The sequence below is a fragment of the Indicator indicator genome, chromosome 20, assembly GCF_027791375.1.
Source record: "Indicator indicator isolate 239-I01 chromosome 20, UM_Iind_1.1, whole genome shotgun sequence".
In the NCBI taxonomy this organism is placed as follows: Eukaryota; Metazoa; Chordata; class Aves; order Piciformes; family Indicatoridae; genus Indicator; species Indicator indicator.
Window position 1 is genome coordinate 6941794 of NC_072029.1, and position 22823 is coordinate 6964616.

General features: G+C 43.5%; 1 protein-coding gene across 3 annotated transcripts in view; it reads left to right on the forward strand.

The window, feature by feature from the left end:
* KIAA1217 (KIAA1217 ortholog) overlaps positions 1-22823 on the forward strand; it is a 201265-nt gene that overhangs the window by 96423 nt on the left and 82019 nt on the right. For all 3 annotated transcript variants that reach the window (XM_054390019.1, XM_054390021.1, XM_054390022.1), the window contains 3 exons: positions 585-780; positions 15553-15751; positions 21750-21843. In XM_054390019.1, the coding sequence (XP_054245994.1) occupies positions 585-780; positions 15553-15751; positions 21750-21843 (489 nt within the window). The remainder of the gene's footprint in view (positions 1-584; positions 781-15552; positions 15752-21749; positions 21844-22823) is intronic.

The following is a 22823-nucleotide window of genomic DNA, read 5'->3' on the forward strand; positions in this document are numbered from 1 at the left end:
TACTGCTATGATTGCCCACTAAAAACCATGGATAATTGGGTCAGTTAATGAAGACATTTCTGATTTATGCTGATGCAACTTGCTGATGTTACTTGCTGTTGCAAGCAAACCAGTAATTTGTGATTTCAGCTAGAAATATCGGGTGGATATTTTGGCTGTGCTGCATGACCTGGTGGCACAGCAGAATATGCTGAGGATATTGATAACTTACAACTGCACTACAATATCCCTTCTCAGAGGATTTCTCTTAGTAGACTTGTCCACATAAGTGTGTGTGTGGGTATGTCTATGCCGTAGTGGTTGTTTGAGCAGCAAGGAGTGGCATTACCATACATCTCCTCAGCACATGTCTTATCCTCAGGGCCTTGTTAGCAACAAAATTTGCAGTGTGTGGGTGTACAACTATAAAATCCATAGCAGAATACCCAAGGACACTGTTTTCCTAATTAACCCACACAGAAGTGACCTTCAGCATACCAATATTTGAAGAAGTTTGAACTTCTTCCTCCTGCTCTTTCTGTGTTTTGTTTTCCCCCCTCTGTTCCAGTTTCAGTATACCAACAATGAACTACTCTGTTTTGCAGACTAGAAGCCCAAAGCCGTGCCAGAGCCCGCAGCCCACTCTGGGAGACCAGACAGAACACCTCTCTGAAGCATCTGCTGATTCCTTAGAGGCCATGTCCGAGGGGGATTCTCCAAGCCCCTTCTCGAGGGGCAGCCGCACACGGGCGAGTCTTCCCGTGGTGCGGTCGGCAAACCAAACCAAGGAGAGATCACTGGGTAAGACCTTCCTGCAGTCCTTCTCCTCTCCACTTTTAGCCCGTGTTCTCCGTTTGGCCTTTCAAAAGAGTTTTTAAATTGAATCATTGACTCATAGAATCATTAAGGTTGGAAGAGACCTCTAAAATCAACGAGTCCCAACCATCACCCCACCACCAGTATGTCCACTAAACCATGTTCTGTAGTGCCATGTCTACATGTGTTTGTAGGACACCTCCAGGAATAATGACTCCACCACCTCCCTGGGCAGCCTCTTCCAATGCCTGACCACTCTTGCAGCAAAGAAATTTTCCCTAATCTCCAACCTAAACCTCCCCTGGCACAGTTTCAGGCCATTTCTTCTCCTTCTGTCACCTGATACTAGGCAGAAGAGACAAACCCTCACCTCATTCCAGCCTCCTTTCAGGGAGTTGTCAAGAGCAAATAGTTTGGAGTTCAAAAAGTGAAGACTTTGCTAGCACATTATTTTTAATGTCAGCTTGTTCCTTGGGCATGAGCTCAGAAAGGGGTACTGGGTACCCCAGGCTGTGTAGGGTGGTCTCAGCTCTGAAGATCTATTTCAGATGTGAGCTGAGAATTGATAAACAGCTTTTGGGACACATCAAAGGGGGCAGCCTGCAATGCACCAGTTCTTTGTGAAGTGTTTTCTTCCCCAAAAGCTGAGCTAGAAAAAGCTTTCTCGCTGTCAGTAGTGTATACAACAGCCTTCTTTCTGGACAAGACTTCAGTGCTCATCACTGTGAATAAACCTGGCAACAGGACCTGTACTAGATTAGACCAAGAGTCCACCCAGCCCCATAGTTTGTCTCCAAGAATGACCATAGGCAGCTAGTCTAGGCAAGAGTAAGAACAGGCCAAGTATCCTTCCCCAACTACTCTCCCAGCCTCAAGCTATCTCTAGCTTAGGGATTTCTTGGTTAATGGTTTCTGCCTGTGTAATAACCCAGAGGAAGTGTCTCCTCCAGGTATTTGTTCAGTCTCCCTTTGAACCCATGTAAATTTTTTGCATCCACAACAGTGCAGCTGTGACTTTGGCAGCAAGGTTCTGTTGGTTTACTGCCCAGCCATTGCTTTTCTCTTGCTTTGTTTTGTATTTGCTTATCTGCTCTAAGTCATGCCCTCTTGTCCTTGTGTTGGAACTGACAGCAAACATTAAATCGCTGTCTGATCCCCCTGGGCCATAATCTGGTTTTGTAGGCTTGGCATTTCCCTCAGGTCATCTCTTCTCCAGTCTGAGAAGTGCTGCTGTTCTTCATTCAGGAGCCATTGTGGACTTTCTGTAAGCATTGTTGCCCTTCTTTGCAATTTAACAGTACCTTCAAGAGATGAGAGGACCAGAAACTCACTATTAAGTAGTCTACTTTCTTTAGCACCTGTTGCATACACACTGAAATGTGTTGTCCAGGTCCTAATGGAGGACAATCACATGAAGATGTACCATTTCATGCATTGGTCAGGATTCCAGACCCTATCTCAGCCTGTCTGCATAGAATCACAGAACGTTACAGACTGGAAGGGACCTTGAAAGATCATCCAGTCCCAGCTTTCTTGTAGCCTTCTTCAAACACAGGAGGGCCACAATAAGGTCTCCTTGGAGCGTTCTTCTCTCCAGACTGAAGAGTCCCAACTCTCTCAGTCTGTCTCTTAGTCTGTGTGAGTTTATTCAGTGCTATATACCATAGAAGTAGCTACCTTGAAAATACTCTAGGTAAAACAGATAGAAGAAAGAATGACATGAAGTAATTAACCCCCTTCAACTCTGGCTTAAATAACAGGCTTGAGGGGACTGGCTTCTGCAAAGCAAAACCAAAATGGGAAACTCCAGGAAAAGATGGAAATACTGGGTTTGGTCTTTTGTAGACCCAAATCTGCTGCAGTTAACATTCCAGAGGTAATGGACCCATTTCCTTCAACAGAACCAGCATAGGATCAGTGAGAGGTGTGACCTGCTGCAAGTACCCAAGATCCTCTGACAAAGCACACACATATCCCACTTCATCCTAAAACATCCCTTTCCTTTTTGAGATTCTGATCCTTATGCAGGTTCTTGTTTTACTAACTGCATGTAAGTCAGTATGGTTTTAAATTGTGGTCTGAATTAACATGGAGCAGAAGAAGGGATAGCAGGAATGCATTTTGGCTCCCCCAGCATCATGGCTGTGCCAGTCAGGACTAATCTAATAGGACAGGGTATTCATGTGGTGTTGTCCCAGAGAACAGTTTTCCAGTTGTGGGCCCATTTAAAATTTCAGCCCCAGCTTTCAAAAGTGAAAGTCTGTCTTTCTTTCTTGGCTAAGAGTTCCATCAGAAATCAGCACTTGTCTCAGCAATCTGCAGCCTGGAGACAAAAGTGTGATGTTAAAATAAATGAATTCACTCTGCAAGGCGAAAAGTAAATGTATTTTTAAATCTCTTATTTGAAAGCTGGGAGTTATTCCAGTGTGATTACTGTGGGAAAAAAAAAATTATCTAGCAAAACTGTCAGAGCCAGAATCAGCTCTGGAAATCTGGAAGGTGCTCAAAGGCTTTCAACAAACTTCACTTGCAGTTTGCCTGGAGGAAGCAGAACCTGACAAGCACCCAGTGAGGTTATGCCAGCAGCCAGCGTGTGCCTGCGCTGCAGCTCGCTGCTGTCACTGCTCTGGTGCCTCCAGAAAGAAATGAAGGCTGGCAGATGGTTTCATTTGGGTGTCACATCCATACAAATGATGGCCCTGGCACCAGCATCCTCTCTCTGGTGACCAAGGGTCGGGGTGGTTGATGCAATGGGTGGCACACCCCAAGGGCAGGGTGTGATCACAGCCTCCAGCTGCAGAAACAGCTCCCACAGAATCAGGCTGTGCATCTTTGCCCTGGGGAGACCTCACCTGCAGTATTGCGTCCAGTTTGGGCTCCCCAGTTCAAGAGGGACAGGGATCTACTTGAGAGAGTCCAACAGACAGCTATGAGGATGATGAAGGGACTGGAGCACTGCCCTATGAGGAGAGGCTGAGAGCCCTGGGGCTGTTTAGTCTGCAGAAGAGAACACTGAGAGGGGATTTGATAAATGTTTATAAATATCTGAGGGCTGAGTGTCAAGATGGGGGGGACATGCTCTGCTCAGTTGCACCCAGTGATAGGACAAGGGGTAATGGATAGAAACTACAGCATAGGAGGTTCCACCTCAACATGAGGAGGAACTTCTTCACTGTGAGGGTCACAGAGCACTGGAACAGGCTGCCCAGAGAGGTTGTGGAGTCTCCTTCTCTGGAGATGTTCAAGACCCATCTGGATGTGTTCCTGTGTGACCTGTGCTGGATTCTATGGTCCTGCTCTGGCAGGGGGGTTGGACTCAATGATCTCCAGAGGTTCCTTCCAAGCCCTAACATCCTGTGATCTGGTGATCCAGGGCTGGATGCTGGATTGAAGGAGAGTGTAGTATAAGGAGGGATTTCCATAAGTGCACAAGGAATTGGGTTTGAGAAGTCAATGAAGAGGATGGAGCTTTATGGCTTGAGGGTTGTGAGTACCTTCTCTGGGTGTGCCAGCTAGGACTCATGGCCGCTCCGGTCCAGATGGATAAGGAGTAGAGGATGACTGGACTTCTTGCTGGTAAACCTGTGCCTAAAATGAAGTAGCATGGAAAGGCCTCTGCAGAAATACCTGATCCTGCCCACATTTGCATTTTATTTTCCTTTGGAGGATTACTTACAGAAGTGAAAATTACACAAACCCTTACAGACTGGCATGCAGAGGGCCTTAAGCAATCATGCAGCATTCCAAAGATTATTTGTTAGTCCCCTAACCTGAAGTTTTATCAGGCACTGATTTTGGTATCTGACTAATTACTTTGCTGCCACCTTCTATGAAAATGCTCCTACCGATTCTAATATAGTGAGAGCTAGATTTTGGTAGCATTTCTTGGAGGTGCTTCTCAAAGCCTGCTAAAAAGAAAGTCAGTGTTGTAATTGCAATGGGACAGTGAGATGGTAGCTATCACCCAGCAGCAGAAAGAACTCTCTCTACATGTGTCCTGTAAAACTTACACAGAAAAGCAAAAATGCTAAAGGTAGACTTATATATTATATTGGTGGTAATTAATTGTTATTTACTATTTATGAGCTAGAAATTAGAATAGGCATATTAAATCAGGCAGCAGATGTGTGAGTGGCTATAGACTTTACAAGAGAAGCCTGTGGTTTGTTGGCATTGACACTGCCCTCTCTGATTCCTTGGGGCCTGATTCAAGCCTAATGAAGTCAGCAGGATCTTCAGTTTAATTCATGGGAGAGAAACTCCCTGGGAACTGCATTTCAACTTAAGACTGAGTATAGCTTTAATGTATTCAGTCATCCTAAAGAAATCTTCCCTATCTTGTCTTCTTACAGTGTATGCAAAGCAGCCAACATGCAAAAAGGTCATGTAAATATTTGCTGACATGGTCAGATGCATTAACATGGGCTGGCAGGTCTGTAGGAAAAACATCCTGAAACAACTAGTTCCAATTATTGAACTGAAACACAGAGCCTAGGAAATTACACTGTTCCAAAGTAACAGCACTTTTCCTGTCCAGCTTTTCTACACTTTCTCTTCTTACGCATTTCTTCAAATTATAGTTTTAGGAATTGGAAAGAAAAAAAAAAAACAAACTAAACCCAAAAACCACAACATATCTTTCACCTGAAATAATTTGCATCAAAAGAGCATCAAAAGGCTAACCATCCTATTGACAAACCATAGTGCTGAGATGCTTTTCTATTTCATTTATTGTCCCTATATGATTTATGAAAGACAAGTCAATGGAAGGGGGGAATATGAGCTTTCCCAGGCTGGCATTTGTGCACTCAGTTATTGTTTACTTAGATTCTTCCTCCAATAATCATTGAAAGATAGAATTGTTTTGGTTGGAAAAGACCTTTAAGATCATTGAGTCCAACCATTCTCTAACCCTACCAAGCCTGGTGCTAAGCCATGTCCCTCAGCACCACATCTCTGCCTCTTTTAAACACCTCCAGGGAAGGGGATTCAACCACTTCCACAGGGAGCCTGTTCCAGTGGTTGAGAAACCTTTCAGGAAGAAGTTTCTTCTAATCACCAAAGTGAACCTCCTCTGGTGCAACTTGAGGCCATTTCCTCTCATCCTCTCACTTGTTACTAGGGAGAAGAGACCAACCCCCTTCTTGCTCCAACTTCTTTTCAGGCAGTTGTAAAGAGTTAGAAGGTCTTGCCTCAGCCTCCTTTTCTCCAGACTAAACAACCCCAGTTCCCTCATCCAGCCCTCAGGAGAAGGTCCTGAGTGTACTTTAAAAAAAAAAAAAAAAAGAGAGACTTCCAAGAAGCAAGATCTTATTTAGTACAAACTCTCTCAAGAGAAGCACATTCTGAAAAGCTGATAAGAGGTGTATTGTAGATGCTGGCTCACACTGGAGCTGAGTTTGTCTCCATTGTAACAGGCTGTATCAGTATGGATCCAATGGGTTTGTTGCAGTGGTACTGGAGGGGATGTGCAGTGTGGTAAATAAGACCATTAGTTCTGCAGGTCTGTACCTGTCACTGCTAAAAACCTTTTTGAATGGAATCTTTATTATTTGTTTGTACTACAGTAATATTAAAGGGCCTTGGCTGAAAATGAGACCTCACTGTGTTGGGCAATATACATAGTGAGGAAATATTCCTATTGCAGGACCTTGCAACATGAATATAAACCCCAATGAAAGTAGTGAAGGTAAAGGGTAGACTAATTAGAATCCAAACTGATAAACTGAATAAAGCTATGGCAAGGTGCCAGTAGCTTTCCTCTTTACTCCAAATCATGTCCAGGCAGAAGGTGCAATGTCTTCATCTACCTCTACTGCCACTTCTTAATCTGATTTAGTAGCAGCAATTTGGGCTTTCAGCATGTGCTGTCTGCTGGAAGAGGGATTTGGCAACAGGAATCGCTTTCACTGGTTAAACTACCATTCAGAGGAAAGGCAGGAGACCAGATGGAGCTGTCCCATGGGTCATATCTGGCACAGGAGCTATCAGTTGGACAACTTGGATCTAGTTTTCACATGAGGCAAGATTTCTAAGTCTACCTCTACACAGTAAGTCAACCAAACGGCAGACCCTTCCATTTGCACATGGGCATGCAAAGGAAAAAAATGAATTGTGATTCTTTGTGCAAGAAGTGCAAGGTGTTGGCTGAGCAGAGAAGCACAGTACTTGCCTGCCCCTCAGCACAGTGTGTTGAGGATTTGCTGCCAGGGCTGACAGCAAGGCCCTGAACGAGAACAGCTCCTGGGTGTCATCCTTGCTCCCAACACTGGGTATGTGTTTAGGTAGTGCTTTTAATGCATAGTTATCATGCTAGGCCTGAGTTCAGGTTCCTGTTCTCCAAGGGAAATAATGTCATCTCTGTGGTATCACCTAAGGCTGCCTCTTGCTTGCTCAAGTTCTCTCTCTTCTGCATTTTCAGCTGTAGAGAGTCAGATTTAAACAGGATAAGAAAATAACCACTGCATCAGAGGCTCGTTGATAGCTTGCTGCTTAGGGTACTCTCTGCGGACAGTGGGTGCAGTGGTCTGAGCATCTCTCAAGATGGGAGCCCTTCTGGATAAGTCTTTAACTGCTGAAAGGTGTCATAGATGACAGGCATTTGGTACCACTGCTTCTACCCAGTTACCTTCTCTGATGAGTAGACCATCTGTGGGTATGAGGGCTGAGCAGTGGACGTTGTTTTTCTTGGCTTTAACAAAGCCTTCCACACATCTCCCATATCCTCCTTGTGGCCTCACTGGGGGCATATGGGTGGCCTTCAAGGTGAGTAGGGTTTAGTTCTTTCAAGTCTAACTGGCAGCTGATTTTCAGTGGTATTCTCAACATCAGGAACCTGGCTGTTGGGATAGAATGAACTATCAGCAGGCTCAAGTCTGATGCCAAGTTTGCAAAAGTTTTTAAAATGTTAGATGATCAGCCAGGCACTCACTGGAACCAGTGAGCCAGAGGGATGGTCTAGGAGGAACTTGAGGCCATTTCCTCTCATCCTATCACTTGTTACTAGGGAGAAGAGACCAACACCTCACTGCAACCTCCTTTCAAGGAGCTGTAGAGAGGATATGCAGGACAGATTATCAGTAAGGAGTAGCTAATGGAAGGTAGTATGAAAGCCTGGGGCTAGAAATACCACAAAGATCATGGCAATGGCTTCAGACTAGTTGAAAATGTGTGGGGAGAAAAAGGAGAGTCAGGTCTTGAGGGTGTGGAAAGTGAGAACTGCATATGGAGGGATTTCTTTCACGCTGCAAGTGCTGGTATTGTCATAAACTTGTGTCTGCAGAATTTGGTGACAGGGGCACCAACAATGTGCAATCTCTGTTCATCTGATAGCTGGGGGTAGAGGGGCACAAAGAACAATATGATTGTAAAGCCACCCTTAAGAGTTCCGTATATTGCAATTTTCTCAAAGAAAAATCAAAGAAAAATCTGAAGAATCTTGGCATTTGGATAAAAAATAATAATAATAATTTTAAAAAACTGTAAACAAGATTTTGAGGAAATGCCTGGCAGTGATCCTCTCTGGATTGTCCTGAAGCGTCCCAAGAAAAATACCTATCACCAAGAATTTAAAATTGATCCTTAGTTGCTCAAACTGCTGCGAGTCTCAATGTATGATTTGTCATAAGTATGAGGAAGAAACAAGGGTGCAGTTTCTCACATTTTCTTGGTCCCATTGCAGTATGAGGGAAAGTGCAGGCAGAGCCATTAGGCTGACTCGATGAACAGTGTGGTGGAGGATTGAGCTACACCAGCAGGAAAAGACAAAGATTGGCCATCACTTAGTTAGGGATAACTGATGGATGGGGCAAGAGTGAAACAAATCTGATGACAGGTTACCAACCTAACTCAGCACTGAGTTATCCAATTTACCTTACAAAACATAACTCAGCCTGATTTCTGGCAGTTCTCACTCCTTTTCCTCCATGTATATCATATTTCTTCACTTTGAGATTGTAGAATCATCGATTGCATTAACTTGGAAGGGACCTCCAGTGATCATCTGGTCCAAACCTCTGCAATAAGCAGGGACATTACCAACTAGATCAGGTTGCTCAGATCAAGCCTGGCCTTGAATGTCTCCAGGGATGTGGCCTCCATCACCTCCCTGGGCAACCTGCTTCAGCATTCCATCATCCTCATAATCAAGAACTTCTTCCTAATGTCCAGTCTTCTCTGGTTAAAAGCCATTCTCCCTTGTCCTAGTGCTTCCTTTGCTAGCTTATCTAATTTTCTATTACTTACTATCCTGTACTAATTCCCACTATACTTTTTTTTTTGATGTTGCTCTTCATCCAACAAGGTCTGAAGGCCTTCTGTAGGTATTTCCCCCTGTTTTTGTTACACCTAGTTTTCCACCTTTGATTTGAAACAAATTCCAGAGGTACCAATTCATCCAGGTTTTGATTACTGTGCTCCAACCAACTTTCAAACTTTTCATAGACACAAAATCTGGGTCAGAAGAGAGCAGAAGTATCTTGCTCAAGCCCGTGATTTCTGGTTCCATGGGAAGGTTTCAGTGCTCCAGCACCCAAGCATCTCTCAGCCAAGTCAAGAATCATCATCAGTTAATGCTCCTCTTCAAGCACAAGCCCATGGATGTAAGTGGTGTTGCCAAATGGCAGTGAGATTTTTCAGTGCAGAAATTTGCAGTCTGTCTTGCCCACACAGAGAGTGTCCTTTAGCTTCACAAGGCAGAAGCTCACCCACTCCAATTTAAGCTTTGACAGTATTTTATTTCCTAACACTGAGGAACTATTTATGCCTCAGTTTTCTTCATCATGAAAGTGATGAGAGGATTATGTGAGTAACTGTATTTTTCCATTTAAAATTCATTATGTGAGAGAATAAACTGGTATTTGGAAAGGTCACAGCAGATGACTCAATCATGTTTGTTAACTTTACTCTTATCAGGTATTTAACTTTTTATTTGCTGTTGTGTGCTTCATGCTTTTATCTCTTAAACAAGCAGCTTGTAAGGATAATTACTGTTCTGTAAATAAAAGCAATTTGTGATTAAATCTCTTCTAAGCATCTGAGCTGCCCAGCACTGAGATCATTGTTAGTAATACAGCCATGATAACATGATCCTTAGTCAGGGTTAGGTCAGCACCCTGGATTAGATGGAGGTGCTGAGAGATGTCAGCTGAGTGGTGTCATGCTGCCATGAGGAGTAAACCTTTACCAGTTGTAACTAAGGAGTTATGATCTTACCAGCCTGAGTACAGTGCTGAGCCATTTTGGTTATGCAGCTCCTCCTTTAATGCCAGCCTAGACCCCATGAGTTCAGCCATGCTTCACCCTTACCCCACATGGGCACGTCCTCAGCTGCCAAGCGGGTTGTGCAGCCCAGCAGCAATGCCAGAGCCAAGCACCTTGCCGTGCATCTGGAGTGTCTGTGTGAGCTGCAGCCACAGCATGGGCAGTGTTAAGGCTCTGCTGGCTAGACTGAGTGCAGGATGGCTGCTGCAGGCACCCTCTAACCCAGGAGGCCAGCAGGTCGAGGGAGTATTGTATCCAGTGCTGGGCTCCCCAGGTCGTGAAGGACAGGGAACTAGTGGACAGAACCCAACAGAAGGCCACAGAAATGATCAGGGGACTGGAACATCTCATCTACAAGGAAGGCTGAGAGACTTGGGGCTGTTCAGTCTGAAGGCTGTTCTCTTCCAGTGGTGCCCAGTGATAGAACAAGGGGCAACAGGCACAAACTGGAACACAGAAGGTTTCGCTTAATATTAAGGAGAAACTTTGAGGGTGCTGGAGTCCTCAACCTGGCTGCCCAGAGAGGTTGTGGGGTCTCCTCTGGAGATTTTCTAAATCCACCTGGACACGTTCCTGTGAGATCTGCTCTAGAGGAGCCTGCTCTAGGTGAAACTGCTCTAGCAGGGGGGTTGGACTTGATGTTCTCCAGAGGTCCCTTCCAACCCACTCCATTGTGTGACCGAGTCTGTAAACCCAGCACTGGTGGGTTCATCTTGCACAGGAGGCACTGCCTATGTAAATGAAGTTAATGGTACATCTTCCATTGCACTGAGTTGCCTTTCACTTAGGCCATCTCTGAGAGAAATGATGAAATAGTTTGCAAGTCCTTCTGTCACTGACCCTTGCTTAAAGGGGGAGCAGAAAGCCTCTTGATTTTGAGAGAACTCTGTGTGCAGGCAAGGAATGGTTGCTTACATGGTGTGTTTGCATGACCATCAGCAGATCTGGGGTTTATGCTTGTAAACCTTCCCCTGAGCATGTCCTTTCACCCCTTGGGTGTTTAATTTCCCCTACTATAAAACCTCTCTGCTGACAGGAGTGCTGTGAGGCAATTTGTACAGAGGCTTAAGTTAAGGCCTGGCTTACACAGAAATGTTTTCTGCTAGGTCCTTCCTGCCTTTAATCCCGTGGCCTGTTGCACATAGGCTGAAGGCCCATCAGAAATTCCAGAGGTATTTCTGAAACTGTGCTATTCCAGCATGACAAAGGGGAAAGCTTAACATCTCATCTTGCTGTAGCTGACTTAGGAAAGCCCATGGCTGGCAACATCTAGGAGCACCTGGAAGTGGGAGCTGCAGTGCTGCTTGACTTGCACTTCCCAAACAGTTTGCATGGTGGTGGTCCCTCCTTCTCTCTGGTACTCACACCTTTCTTCCCAGAGTAGCAGGGCATTTTGCAGTCCTCTTTGGTTTGTGCTTCATAAAATTTGGCACAATCTTCATGTTGCAGGTAGATCCATTGTAACAGAAGCAGGAGTGCAAGAGGGATTTCAGGGTGCGTGGAGACATTAGCATTCATTGTGTTTAACTTTCTTTCCAACAGCCTTGCTGGTGTATATGCAGTGCCCTAACAAAAGCTGTGCCTGAGTTAGATTCTGTTTCTTTTTGCTTTAATTCTCCATGGGACTAATTTTTCAGCTGAAGGTAAAAAGAAACCTCAGAGCTCCAGCAGCTTCTGTGAAGCTAGCTGAGCCTGTGGGTATTGCCAGTGTTCTGAGTTTCAGCTAGGCAATGTGTGGGAGAAAAAAAATAATGTCAATAAGTTAAAATAATGGATTTAGAATCTCTTTATTCTGTCATGCTGAAATGGGATTTTGAGCAGTGAGCAGTTAATTTTGTCAAATGGGAAATGCCCTAAAGCATTGCTGCTTCATGATACAGGTCAGACAACTCAGGAGGGAAAGCAGTAGGGATTTTTTTTTTTTAAGGGCATGTGATTTAAGGAAGAGTAAGCAAAAACAGAATTTATTATGCCTTTGAAAATGTTTTTTCACCCTAGCAGTGAGACTGTGGCCAAAATATTTCTTTGAGTTGTGTGTTAAAGATGTCTATTTTAAGGCACAGTCTCTTTTGGATAACATTGCATATTTGCTTTGAAAATCCAAGCCCCAAAGACAACTGGAATTTTATTTTGCATCAATATTTTGTGAGAGTGCTGGAAGACAGGCAGAGTCAAGACTATTCTGAAATGATTTAGACTTGCATGTAAGGAAGGTATTTTTTTTTTAACCTTACCATTTCTTTTGTGTTAATGGTTTCAGTAGCTCAATATTCAGCGTGGGTTTAGTGGCCTGAAATGCAAACGCAGCATTTTGCACTAAGTTTTAAACTGGACAGAAGAGTCACACACAACTCAAAAGCTGATACATAAAGTCTGTAATTTTAGCCAAAAAAAAAAAAAAAATCATTTTCACCATTTACACAGAATCACAGAACATTAGGGGTTGGAAGGGACCTCCAGAGATCATTGAGTCCAATCCCCCTGCCAAAGCAGGATCACACAGCGCAGTCTGCACAGGAATGCATCTAGGCAGGTTCTGAATGTCTCCAGAGAAGGAGACTCCACAACCTCTCTGGGCAGCCTGCTCCAATGCTCTGTCACCCTCACTGTAAAGAAGTTTCTCTTCATGTTGAGGTGAAATCTTCTGGGTTCAAGCTTGTACCTCCTGTTCCTCATCTTACTACTGTGCACCACCAGAAAGAGCTTGGCCCCATCCACTTGACACCCACCCCTCCAAGAAAGTTTCAAATGCCAAAGTACAGGAAACTCTTTGTGCTCTCCTTAAGAACTGACAGCTGTCATCAAAACTAAAGAATATTCCTTGCGTATATTGGAACAGTGAAATAAATGCAATCATTAAAAATACATGTACTTAATTTTTTTTTACTCATATAGTTAGTTTCTGAATTCTGAAGAATGCTTAGCTGCATAAATTGTTTGAATGAGTACTAAAAAGCCAATTTTACTTAGGAGAATGTAAAGAAATAAATTATGAATCCAATTAAAATTTAAAAAAAAGAAAAGAGAGGAAAAATAGTTTAATAACTCATTAAATACTGGTATTAAAAACAAAATTCTTAGGCAAATTCTCCTCAGTCTGTAGTAACTTTTCAGTCTGAAACAGTTTTTCAAGCCAGAGGAAAATGGAAGTTTGCAGTCAGATTCATAAAGTGTCTGATTGCAATCTTAATGAAAGAAAAAGTAGAAGCTCCTGATAATTGTAGGGAAATGATGTTAACAGCTCCATTTTATAAAAGCAGCCTAATATTAAATAATGGTTAGGTAATGTTGAGTAGTTTGTTTAGTATTCAGGGGGAAAAAAAATTAACATCTTCCTTCCCTGAGTGCAAGCACAATTATCTACCCACTGACTGTAGGAGCAACTGACTAGGTACATGCTCACTCCTTACAGCAGCCATGTAAAACTGGGACAACAGTGCTAAAGAGTAAGGGGAAAGAGGGCTCAGATTAAAATTTCTTCTCTTCTTTTCATGAAATACCTCTGGATTCTATAACCTTAGCCTTTCCCGTTGCTTTTTGCTCAGTGTTTGCCTCTCAGCACCATAAACTGCCCATGCCGTTGGTGATGACTAAGTGAGTTGCCAGGCTGTGTGATTGGCTGAGATTTGCTGATGATTGCTGGTAACTGCACTGAGGACCTTGTGTTCCCAACCCTTCTGTTTGTGTTGGCCATGGGAGAATGACATCTACACTGCAATTACTGTGGTGACTTCAGTTTGTGTAAAATACTCTGTGTAGTTCTAGCCTGCCTGTGGTGGTTATTGGGTAGTGCAAAGGCATGGCAGCACAGAATCTGCTTGGGCTCCAAAGGCTGCCTGAAAATGTCATGAAGCCTTCAGCAGTTAGTTCAGCCTGAATACTGTCCTCCTCCTGTCACTTGACAGCAGCCCAACTGCATGGTGTAAAACTGCTTTGATTGTATTTTTAGATGAGCTGCAGTGAATTCACTGTAGGTGTTCACAGTCTCACAGTATATCAGAGGTTGGAGGGACCTCAAGAGATCATCAGGTCCAACCCCCCTGCCAGAGGCAGGATCACTTAGGGTAGTCTGCACAGGAGTGCATCCAGGTGGGTTTTGAAAGCCTCCAGAGGAGACTCCACAACTCCCCTGGGGAGCCTGTTCCAGTGCTCCATCACCCTCACTGTAAAGAAGTTTCTCCTCATGTTGAGGTGAAATTTTCTGTGTTCTAATTTGAACCTGTTGTTCCTTGTCTTATCACTGTGGTCACCAAAAAGAGCCTGGCCCCCTCCACTTGACACCCACCTGAAACAGTGTGAGAGCTGAAATCCCCCCCTACACCAACAATGACCAGGCTAGCTCAGTCTGGAAGCAAATCACACCACCCCTCACATATAGACATTGATCAGATCCCCTCTCAGTCTTCTCTTCTCCAGACTAAACAGCCCCAGGGATCTCAGTCTCTCTTGTTGTTTCTGTAATCACTGATTCTTGAGCAGATATGATACTGTTTTCCTTTTCCAAATACTTTGCAATGGCTAGAGAGCTTCTGAGCCATTCACAAAGCATTTCACTGTGGCAGTGCCTCTCAGTCAGCTGGCAGAAATAAAACCTAGTGGTATCTTTATTGTCTTTGCTGCATTTTTTTCTCCTCCATCTGATTTTGGGCTGCTAAATGTCTGCAAAGTGGATGCACCAATATTTCTCGGAGGTCACCAAGCTGGAAAGCAGTTTGCCAGAGCAGGGCCAGTAGTGTGCCCTCGTGGTATCCTGGGATGCCAGCAGGTCAAGGAGGATGATCCTTCCCCTCTTCCCAACACTGGTGAGGCCACACCTGGACCGTTGTGTCCAGTTCTGGGCTCCTTGATACAAGAGAGACTTATGAGCATGCTGGAAAGAGTCCAACAAAGGGTCACAGGGATGATTAACTGGCTTGGAGCATCTCTGCTCTGAGGAAAGGCTGAGGGAACTGGGACTGTTCAGCCTGGAGAAGAGAAGGCTGAAGGGGAAGGATCTCATCAATGTATAAAAGTAATTGATAGGAGGAAGATACAAGGAAGACAGAGCCAGGCTTTTTTCAGTAATGCCCAGTGACAGGCAATGGTCTTCAGCTGAAACACGTGAGGGTCTCTCTGAATATCAGGAAACTCATCTTCACTGTGAGGGTGACCCAGCAGTGAAACAGGTTTCCCAGAGAGCTTGTGGAGCTCCTTCCTTGGAGATACTCAACAAATGTGTGGACATGGTCCTGGGCAAGTGCCTGTAGGTGTTCCTGCCTGAGTGAGGGAGTTGGAGAGGTGACCTCCAGATGTCAAGCACAGTTATCAAAGCACAAGAAGGTCACTGTTCTATGCTTTCTCTATTCCAACAGCGTGTTTAAAAGGAAAATGTTGTATGTGCTTTAGGAGTTGACAGCTGATTTTTCTCCCTCAGTATGTGTTCCACATTGACTCTGAAACCCAGATCATTACTTTGCACTTAAGAATATGTAACCTGCTATTCTGTTTTGCTTGCAGGTGTTTTATATCTTCAGTATGGAGATGAAACAAAGCAGCTGAGGATGCCAAATGAAATCACAAGCACAGACACAATTCGTGCCCTTTTTGTAAGTGCCTTCCCCCAGCAGCTGACAATGAAAATGCTGGAGTCTCCCAGTGTGGCCATTTACATCAAGGATGAGAGCAGAAACATTTACTATGAATTGTGTGATGTGAGGTAAGTAAATGTGGAATTACAGCTGTTGGGGTGGGGGATTGCTTTTGTTTTGGTTTAGTGCACTCACAGAATGAAAAGGAATGGAGCTGATAAGTATCTGACAGATAGTGGCCTGACACAAAAGGCAGGTTCAGTGGTGTCTGAATAATATGGGAGGCCTGGCCTGACACTGCCTTCAGCTATAGGTGCAATGTCTGTTGCACAAGCCATTGATAAGTGGTGTGCCTTGTTCAGATATCCATATAATGCACCCAGGTTCACATATTTAATATTTTATTGAGTTTTTAACTGAGACAAATATTTAAATTCCAGACCTCAAACTAGCCATTTCCAAAAAAACTGCTGTTTCCTTTGCTGGTAGGGCAAAGTCTCATCCTTGTGAGCCTGAAGTTCCAAATATCAATGTCACTGATGTCCTCACAATGGTGCCAATTGCACATCATCTAACACTGCCAAAGATCCCTGGCACTGCAGCAGCCCCACCACCTTCCTATTGCATATCAGGATGCAGCAACTAATGCAGTCACTTCCCTTCACTGATCCAGAGCTTGGTCAATAAATGATCTCACCAACATCTGGGTGCACCTTTCCATCCTTTATTTTGTGGAAGTGCAGGTGCTTAATTAGCCATCTTCCTGATGTCTGTGCTCTTTAAGCAGAAGCAACAAGTTCTCAAGGTCCCTAGAAAGTCCCAAATCATTCAGCAGCAAAGCTCAGGCACTCCTCAGATATTACACTCTGCAAAACTGTGCAAGAAACCACAGTGAAACTCAGCACCATCTGTTTCATAAGTTATGTGATAAAAAGAGTAGGCAGAGGAGCATAAGAAGATGAAGGAGAAAGAATAAAAGTTGTTTCTTCTACATCAGACTGCCACTAGTGCCATGTGGAAGTCAGAGAAGTGTACTGCCCACTGCTGCCTTCTTTCTTCTGGAGATCCTGTGGCTTAGATGCTTCTCTATATAATGCTGTAGTTGAAAGAGCAAGTTTGAGCTTTTCTAACCTTGCCACTTCCAAGTCTCCCATTCCTCTTAATCTTTGAACAGCACTATATTCCATTTTCTCACCTCTGTCTTGCTCACCTCAGTCTGTCTATACACTACCTTGTCATTAGCCAGCCTCTTGGATTTCGGTTTCTAGGTTTTTATCTTGCTTTGCAGGTTCCCACACCCCTGTTTGGCCACTGTAATGCCTGATGTTAAGACCCATCTGATTTTTTTTTTTTTTTTTTTTTTTGCATCATCATGTACTCAAGCTTCTTCTCCATCGGTCTGTTCACAAGACTGAATCAACTGATTAAATCAGGATAGGGGTTACTGTGTCTCTGTTGCCAAGTGCATTATTGCCACCATCATCCACCCCATTGGCTCCTTCTCTCTCACTTTATCCCTGCATCTTCCCTTTGCTTTCAGACTAACACTTTATGATTTCATCTCCTCCCTGCCTCTGAGAATGTGGTTGCTGATTATCTTAATACCACTCCACCTTTTTTTCCACTTGCTCCCATTGCAGGCGTCACTCTGCCAACCTCAGGCCTGGCTCAGTCCCAACCTCTGCTTCCTCTGGTCCTATGCCTGTATTGTAGAGCATTTCTGCAGGAAATCCCATGGCCCAGCTGTCTTCCTCCCTCCTTCAGTTCTGCCACCCTCCTGACTGAGGAAACCTCAGCAATCCCAGCTTAATGGAGTCCAGAGCATGCTCTACCAGCTGCATGTCCCCCACCTTTGAATAATTTCCACAGCAACTTCTTACTCTTCACAAGGTCTTGCCAGTGTCTCCCCTCAGAGAACAGATGAATTGTCATTTGCCCCTCCTTTCCTTGCCATCTCTTCCTTTAGTTTTCTTTCTTCCTTGTCTTAGACACAGGTGTTTCAGCCACCTCTTGGAGGCTGCCTCATGTTCCACTGCTCCCCCTCCCCCTTTATCTTTTTGTTAACTTATTACTCTATTAAAGTGCCTTCTCTTACATTGCAAACCTGATTCTGTGCCTCCCAACAAAACTCTCCCTGTGCACACTATACATTTCCACTTTCCGCCCCATCACCTTTCTCTCTTGCATTGAGCAGTCAGCACAATTTTTGGCTGGAGTTTTACTTTTCTGATTCTGTCCCACACCCATTTCCAACCTGCCTGAGGTTTTATTCTTCTGATTCAAAATTGTCTTTTTTTTTCCTCTACTCTTCCACTGCAATATCAAAATCACCAAATGGCCAGCTTTTGTGATCACCATTTTCTTCTCATATCTCTCATAGACTTTTAAAGTTCTCCTTCATCTCTTTTTAGGGGTTGGACTAGATGACCTTTAAAGGTCCCTTCCAACCCAAACCAATCTATGATTCATGAAACTGTGATTTCCCTTTGTTTCTACAGCTGTTCTTTTCTGATTTCTTCTTGTCTCTCTCCTCTACATTCAGGTATCACCTGAGAGGTGCTATTCTCAAACACTGATTTTCTGGGCTTTTTTTTCAGGGCTTTGGCCTCCTTCCTTTTCCATGCCTATACCTGTCTCCATCATCTTATCCCTCTGTATCAGTTGAATTATCAAATACCTTGGTGACTCTCCCATTTACTTTTTTGTCTCTCCTTTACTCTGGGATTCATCTGACCAAATGGAAATTTTACTTCCACATTTTGAGCTGGTTGTGATTAATCCTGTGAACTTGTCTGATAAATTACACATGCCAGAAATCTTAGTTGTTGAAGTCTTCCCTGTGAATGTGTGTATTGGATGACATGAATCCAGCCTCTTCTGCCCAAACTAAAATCTTCGTCTTCTCTTTTAATATAGTCTCATGGACCATTAGTTTTAACCTAGTTTATGGTCTCCTTCATTAGGCCATGACACTCCTTCCTCTTTTCTTTCTATATTTATTTTTAAATCACTGAGGACAAAGTACTGCCTTTCTACTTAAGCCCATAACTTCATCCTTCTCTTAAAGTGGTTGAGGGTTCTACATCCAATGGTATCCTAGGATGCATCAAGAAAAGTGTGTCCAGCAAGTCTAGGGAGGTTCTCCCCCTCTACTCTGCCCTGGTGAGACCACACCTGGGATACTCTGTCCAGGTTTGGGCTCCCCAGTTCAAGAGAGAGAGGGACCTGCTGGAGAGAGTCTAAAGGAGAGCCATGAGAATGAATTAGGGCACTTGAGCATCTCCCGTGTGGAGAGAGATTGAGAGGCCTGGGGTTGTTTAGTCTTGAGAAGAGAAGACTGAGAGGGGACCTGATCAATGTCCATCAATATCTGAGGGGTGGGTGTCAGGTGGAGGGGGCCAGGCTCTTTGGTGGTGCACAGTAGTAAGACAAGGAACAATGGATACAAGCTTGAACACAGAAGGTTTCACCTCAACATGAGGAGAAACTTCTTTACAGCGAGGGTGACAGAGCACTGGAACAGGCTGCCCGGAGAGGTTGTGGAGTCTCCTTCTCTGGAAACTTTGAACACCCTGGATTCATTCAACTTTCATCTGGATTGATTCCTGCACAGACTACTCTGTTCTGGCTCGGGGCTTGGATTCGAGGATCTCTGCAGATCCCTTCCAACCTCTAACATTCTGAGATCCTGTGATTTCAGATTGTTTATGTTTAATATCCCTATGATGCAGACTTTCCCAGCATATAGTGAAAAGACTCAGCTAATTTTGACAGCAACTGCTGTAATGGTCTTTCCTCAGCACTTGATGCAGGTGATCTTGTTCTCTCTTACCCATTCAAATGAAGCAACAAAGATCATTCTTCTAGTTTGACAAGAAGACTGTTTCACATGCAGTTTTTTCATTTGTCCTCTGGCTGTGTCTTTTCCATCTCATTAAATACAAACTATTTGTCTTCATTATGAAGGTTCCTTCAAGCCCACTTCACAGCTACTTTTCATTTCTTCTTCAGTACCAAGTGCCATCTGCCTCCACTTGGTGAATAATGCCAGCTACACGTCTTCAATTTTCAAACACGTGCTTTCATGCTCCTTCTCAGACAGCCCTCTAGAGTGCATGGAAGGTGTCCTCCACAGACATCTGAAAAGCCACTGCCTTGCTCTCCTTCCCACTCTCTCTGTCGCACTGCCTGCTGAGAGCATGCTCCTGGTCCCAGGCTCTGTTTATTGCTCTCCTGGCTGAGAAGACTATAGTCTCCTTGTTTCTTTTCTGTTCCCTTATCTTCCTGCAGCTATCCTGTTGGCTTTTGTGTCTTCTATTCACCTTGCAAGCTGGTGAAGAGGTTATATTCCTGGGGTGTTTGTACAGCACACACAGATCAATGAGGCCTTTGTACATGCCAAGGGCATCTGGGAGCTACAGTACTGTGAAGAATAGTAATAATACAAGCACAGTAATATATAGCTGTTATCAGTCATGTTTATCTTAGAACAGCAACATGAGGTGAAACAGAATTCACTTTGGAGATCAAATGCTTAGTATTTTGGTGCTTTGCCTCGCAGCAACGTTTTACTTTCAAGTGTCATGTTTCTACAAGAAATATTCATGGAGAATGCTTTCAAAGCAGTCTGATGTTAGCTGAGGTACCAGCTCATCATCATCAGGCACAGAGGACAGCAGATAACGTTTATTAACACGAGTAATATGCTGCTGCTTGAACTGAAGATTGAGAGCTTGCTCTGTATCAGAGAGAACGTATTTCCTCATCTGAGGCACACAAAAAAGTGTTAACTGAGCCTCCCAGTGTGCACATCTCAAAGCAAAAGGGTCATGTCTGCAAGATGGAAGAGAGTTTGGGTTACCATAAATAATTGAAGAACTTGAACTTGCCACAAGGTAGCAATTTTCCTATGCACTCTGCAAGTAAACACTCATAAATACTGAACTTCTCATCAGCCCTGCAGTTCTTACACAGAAGACACTGATCTGTCTCTCAGGCTGTAGGGTTTCTTTAATAACTGCTTGACATCTCCAACAGCAGCACAAGTTCTGACTAGCCACCCATTCAAAGCAATCACTGATTGCAATATGACATGGTAAGAAAGAAATCGGACCTGCCCAAGAATCCTTTCCTTCATTTTTAAATGATAAACCCAGCGATTAAGATCAGTTCACTAGGCTTGTAGCTGCACCTGGAGGAAAGGAATTCAGTCACATGTGTAAGTAAATTCTCTAGAGATCACTACTGGGAAATGAAAGGAATCACAGCTTTGAGAGGATGTAAACAAGTGTAGATTGGAGGCATTGCTAGTGATTAAACATGAACAAGAAGTCAGCAGAACTCAGGGAAAGTGTCTAAGCCACAAGATTGTTGGAAGGTAGGTTTTGAAACTCAACAGAAAACTTCTGCCATCTACCTCTTTCCTAAATGCAGTAGTTGAAAAATAAAACTAATCCATGACCAAGTGTTGGGTCCTAATTAAACAAAGATATTCTCTTAGGGCTTTCCATCTAAGCCATTTCTGTGATACCTTTCATCAAAACCTTTTGCTTGTTTAATTGTTTTTGTAATTATTTTTTCCTCCCCTTTATTATAGATAAAGTTTAGAGGGAGAGTTTAAATGCTACTGAATTTTTGGCTTCTGTAGATTTTTTTTTTTTTTTGCCTATTTGTGAGCAAGGCTGATAATTGGAATTGACTCCAGAATAAGTGCAGTTAGAAAGGCTGTTTTCCTTTTGATATTCTTGCTCCTTAGAAAAGCAAAAGCAACTCCTGTAGGCTGAGCACACAATAAAACATGTAAATATTAACTAAATCCTTTTGAGTGCCGTGTAAATGCTGAAGCTCTATTGTCTTCAAAGTGTTTTCACTCTATGGCAAGAGCTTGAAAGAAACTTTACCCTATCTAATTTTTATGGGTGTGGACCTGGAGCTAAAGAATGATACTTCCCATGGGAAAGAGAATCAAAGTAGGCTTTTGTTTGTTTGTCTGGGTCTAAGTTATGGCATTTGAGTTTTTCGTACAGAGAGGCTGCAGACCTAACTCTGTGTTACCTGAAACTTTTGGGCAACAGAGTAAATAAAACTACTTTCATCTGTTATCACTGCTGATTCTTTTGATTCCAGGAACATTCAAGACCGATCTTTCCTTAAAGTTTACAACAAAGATCCTGCACATGCATTTAATCACACTTCCAGAGCTGTAAATGGAGATATAAGGGTAAGTGACAGTGCTGCATTTATGCTCCTCTTCCCTCCAGCTTTGATGTTAAATGTTTAAACTCTTGGTATGTACACAGCAGCTCATAAAATCGAGGGCGTATAGGACGTGTATAGAAGTGGGAATTGATAATGCCTTCTGTAATGTTTCTTAACTACTTTGCTTTCTCCAGTTATTTGCCCTCAGCATTAACTGTTTTCTTCCTGTTTACTAGCATTGAAGCATGTGAATCAAAACACAGCCTTTAATTACTTATTTCGAGACATAAACAGTGCTCAGAATTTATACAACTTCGTATTTGGTGTTTCCAAACCCTTTGCAGTGAAGCATGGCACTCCAGCAGTACTTCAGCAGGGACAGGTTTGCAGTGGCTGAGCAGATGTACCTAGCTTGAAGTCCATTAAAACATGTTGTAAATGCCCATTTCAAAGAGGAAATTCTGATGAATACCTGTTGTGGTGTAAATGGCTTTGCCTTTTTCTAACATTTTCTACCTGTTCTGAAGAAGAACCAGTCTATTTGTATTTTCAGATGAACATTTTGTGTTGGAAAATCATAAAGATGGCATTTAAAACATATTTGATTTCTCTCTGTCACTGTCTTTATCCTTTGCTGGACTGTGATCTCCCACCTTGATGTGGAGAGGGCAGGAGATGCAACCCTGCAGCACCTCTTCCAACACAGCTAATGTGGCAGCAGGGGTGGTGGTGCTGGGAATACACAACCTTACCTCCTCCCCACCCATCCTAGGTCTGTCCCCATGAAACAATGCAACCAAATGAGCTGGATGAGGCCAGAAGGGAATGCTGCTACTGTCCTACCTGCTTTGTGACTTATGTGTGGGAATCCAAAGTGGATTCAACAGTGTGGAAAATTTCCTGTGAAGTGATTTGCTTAATTGTCCATTTGCTTCTTGGTTTCATTATCAGTTCTGAGCGTGTCTCACTGCTTTATTATTAACACTGCATGTGAGCACTTCT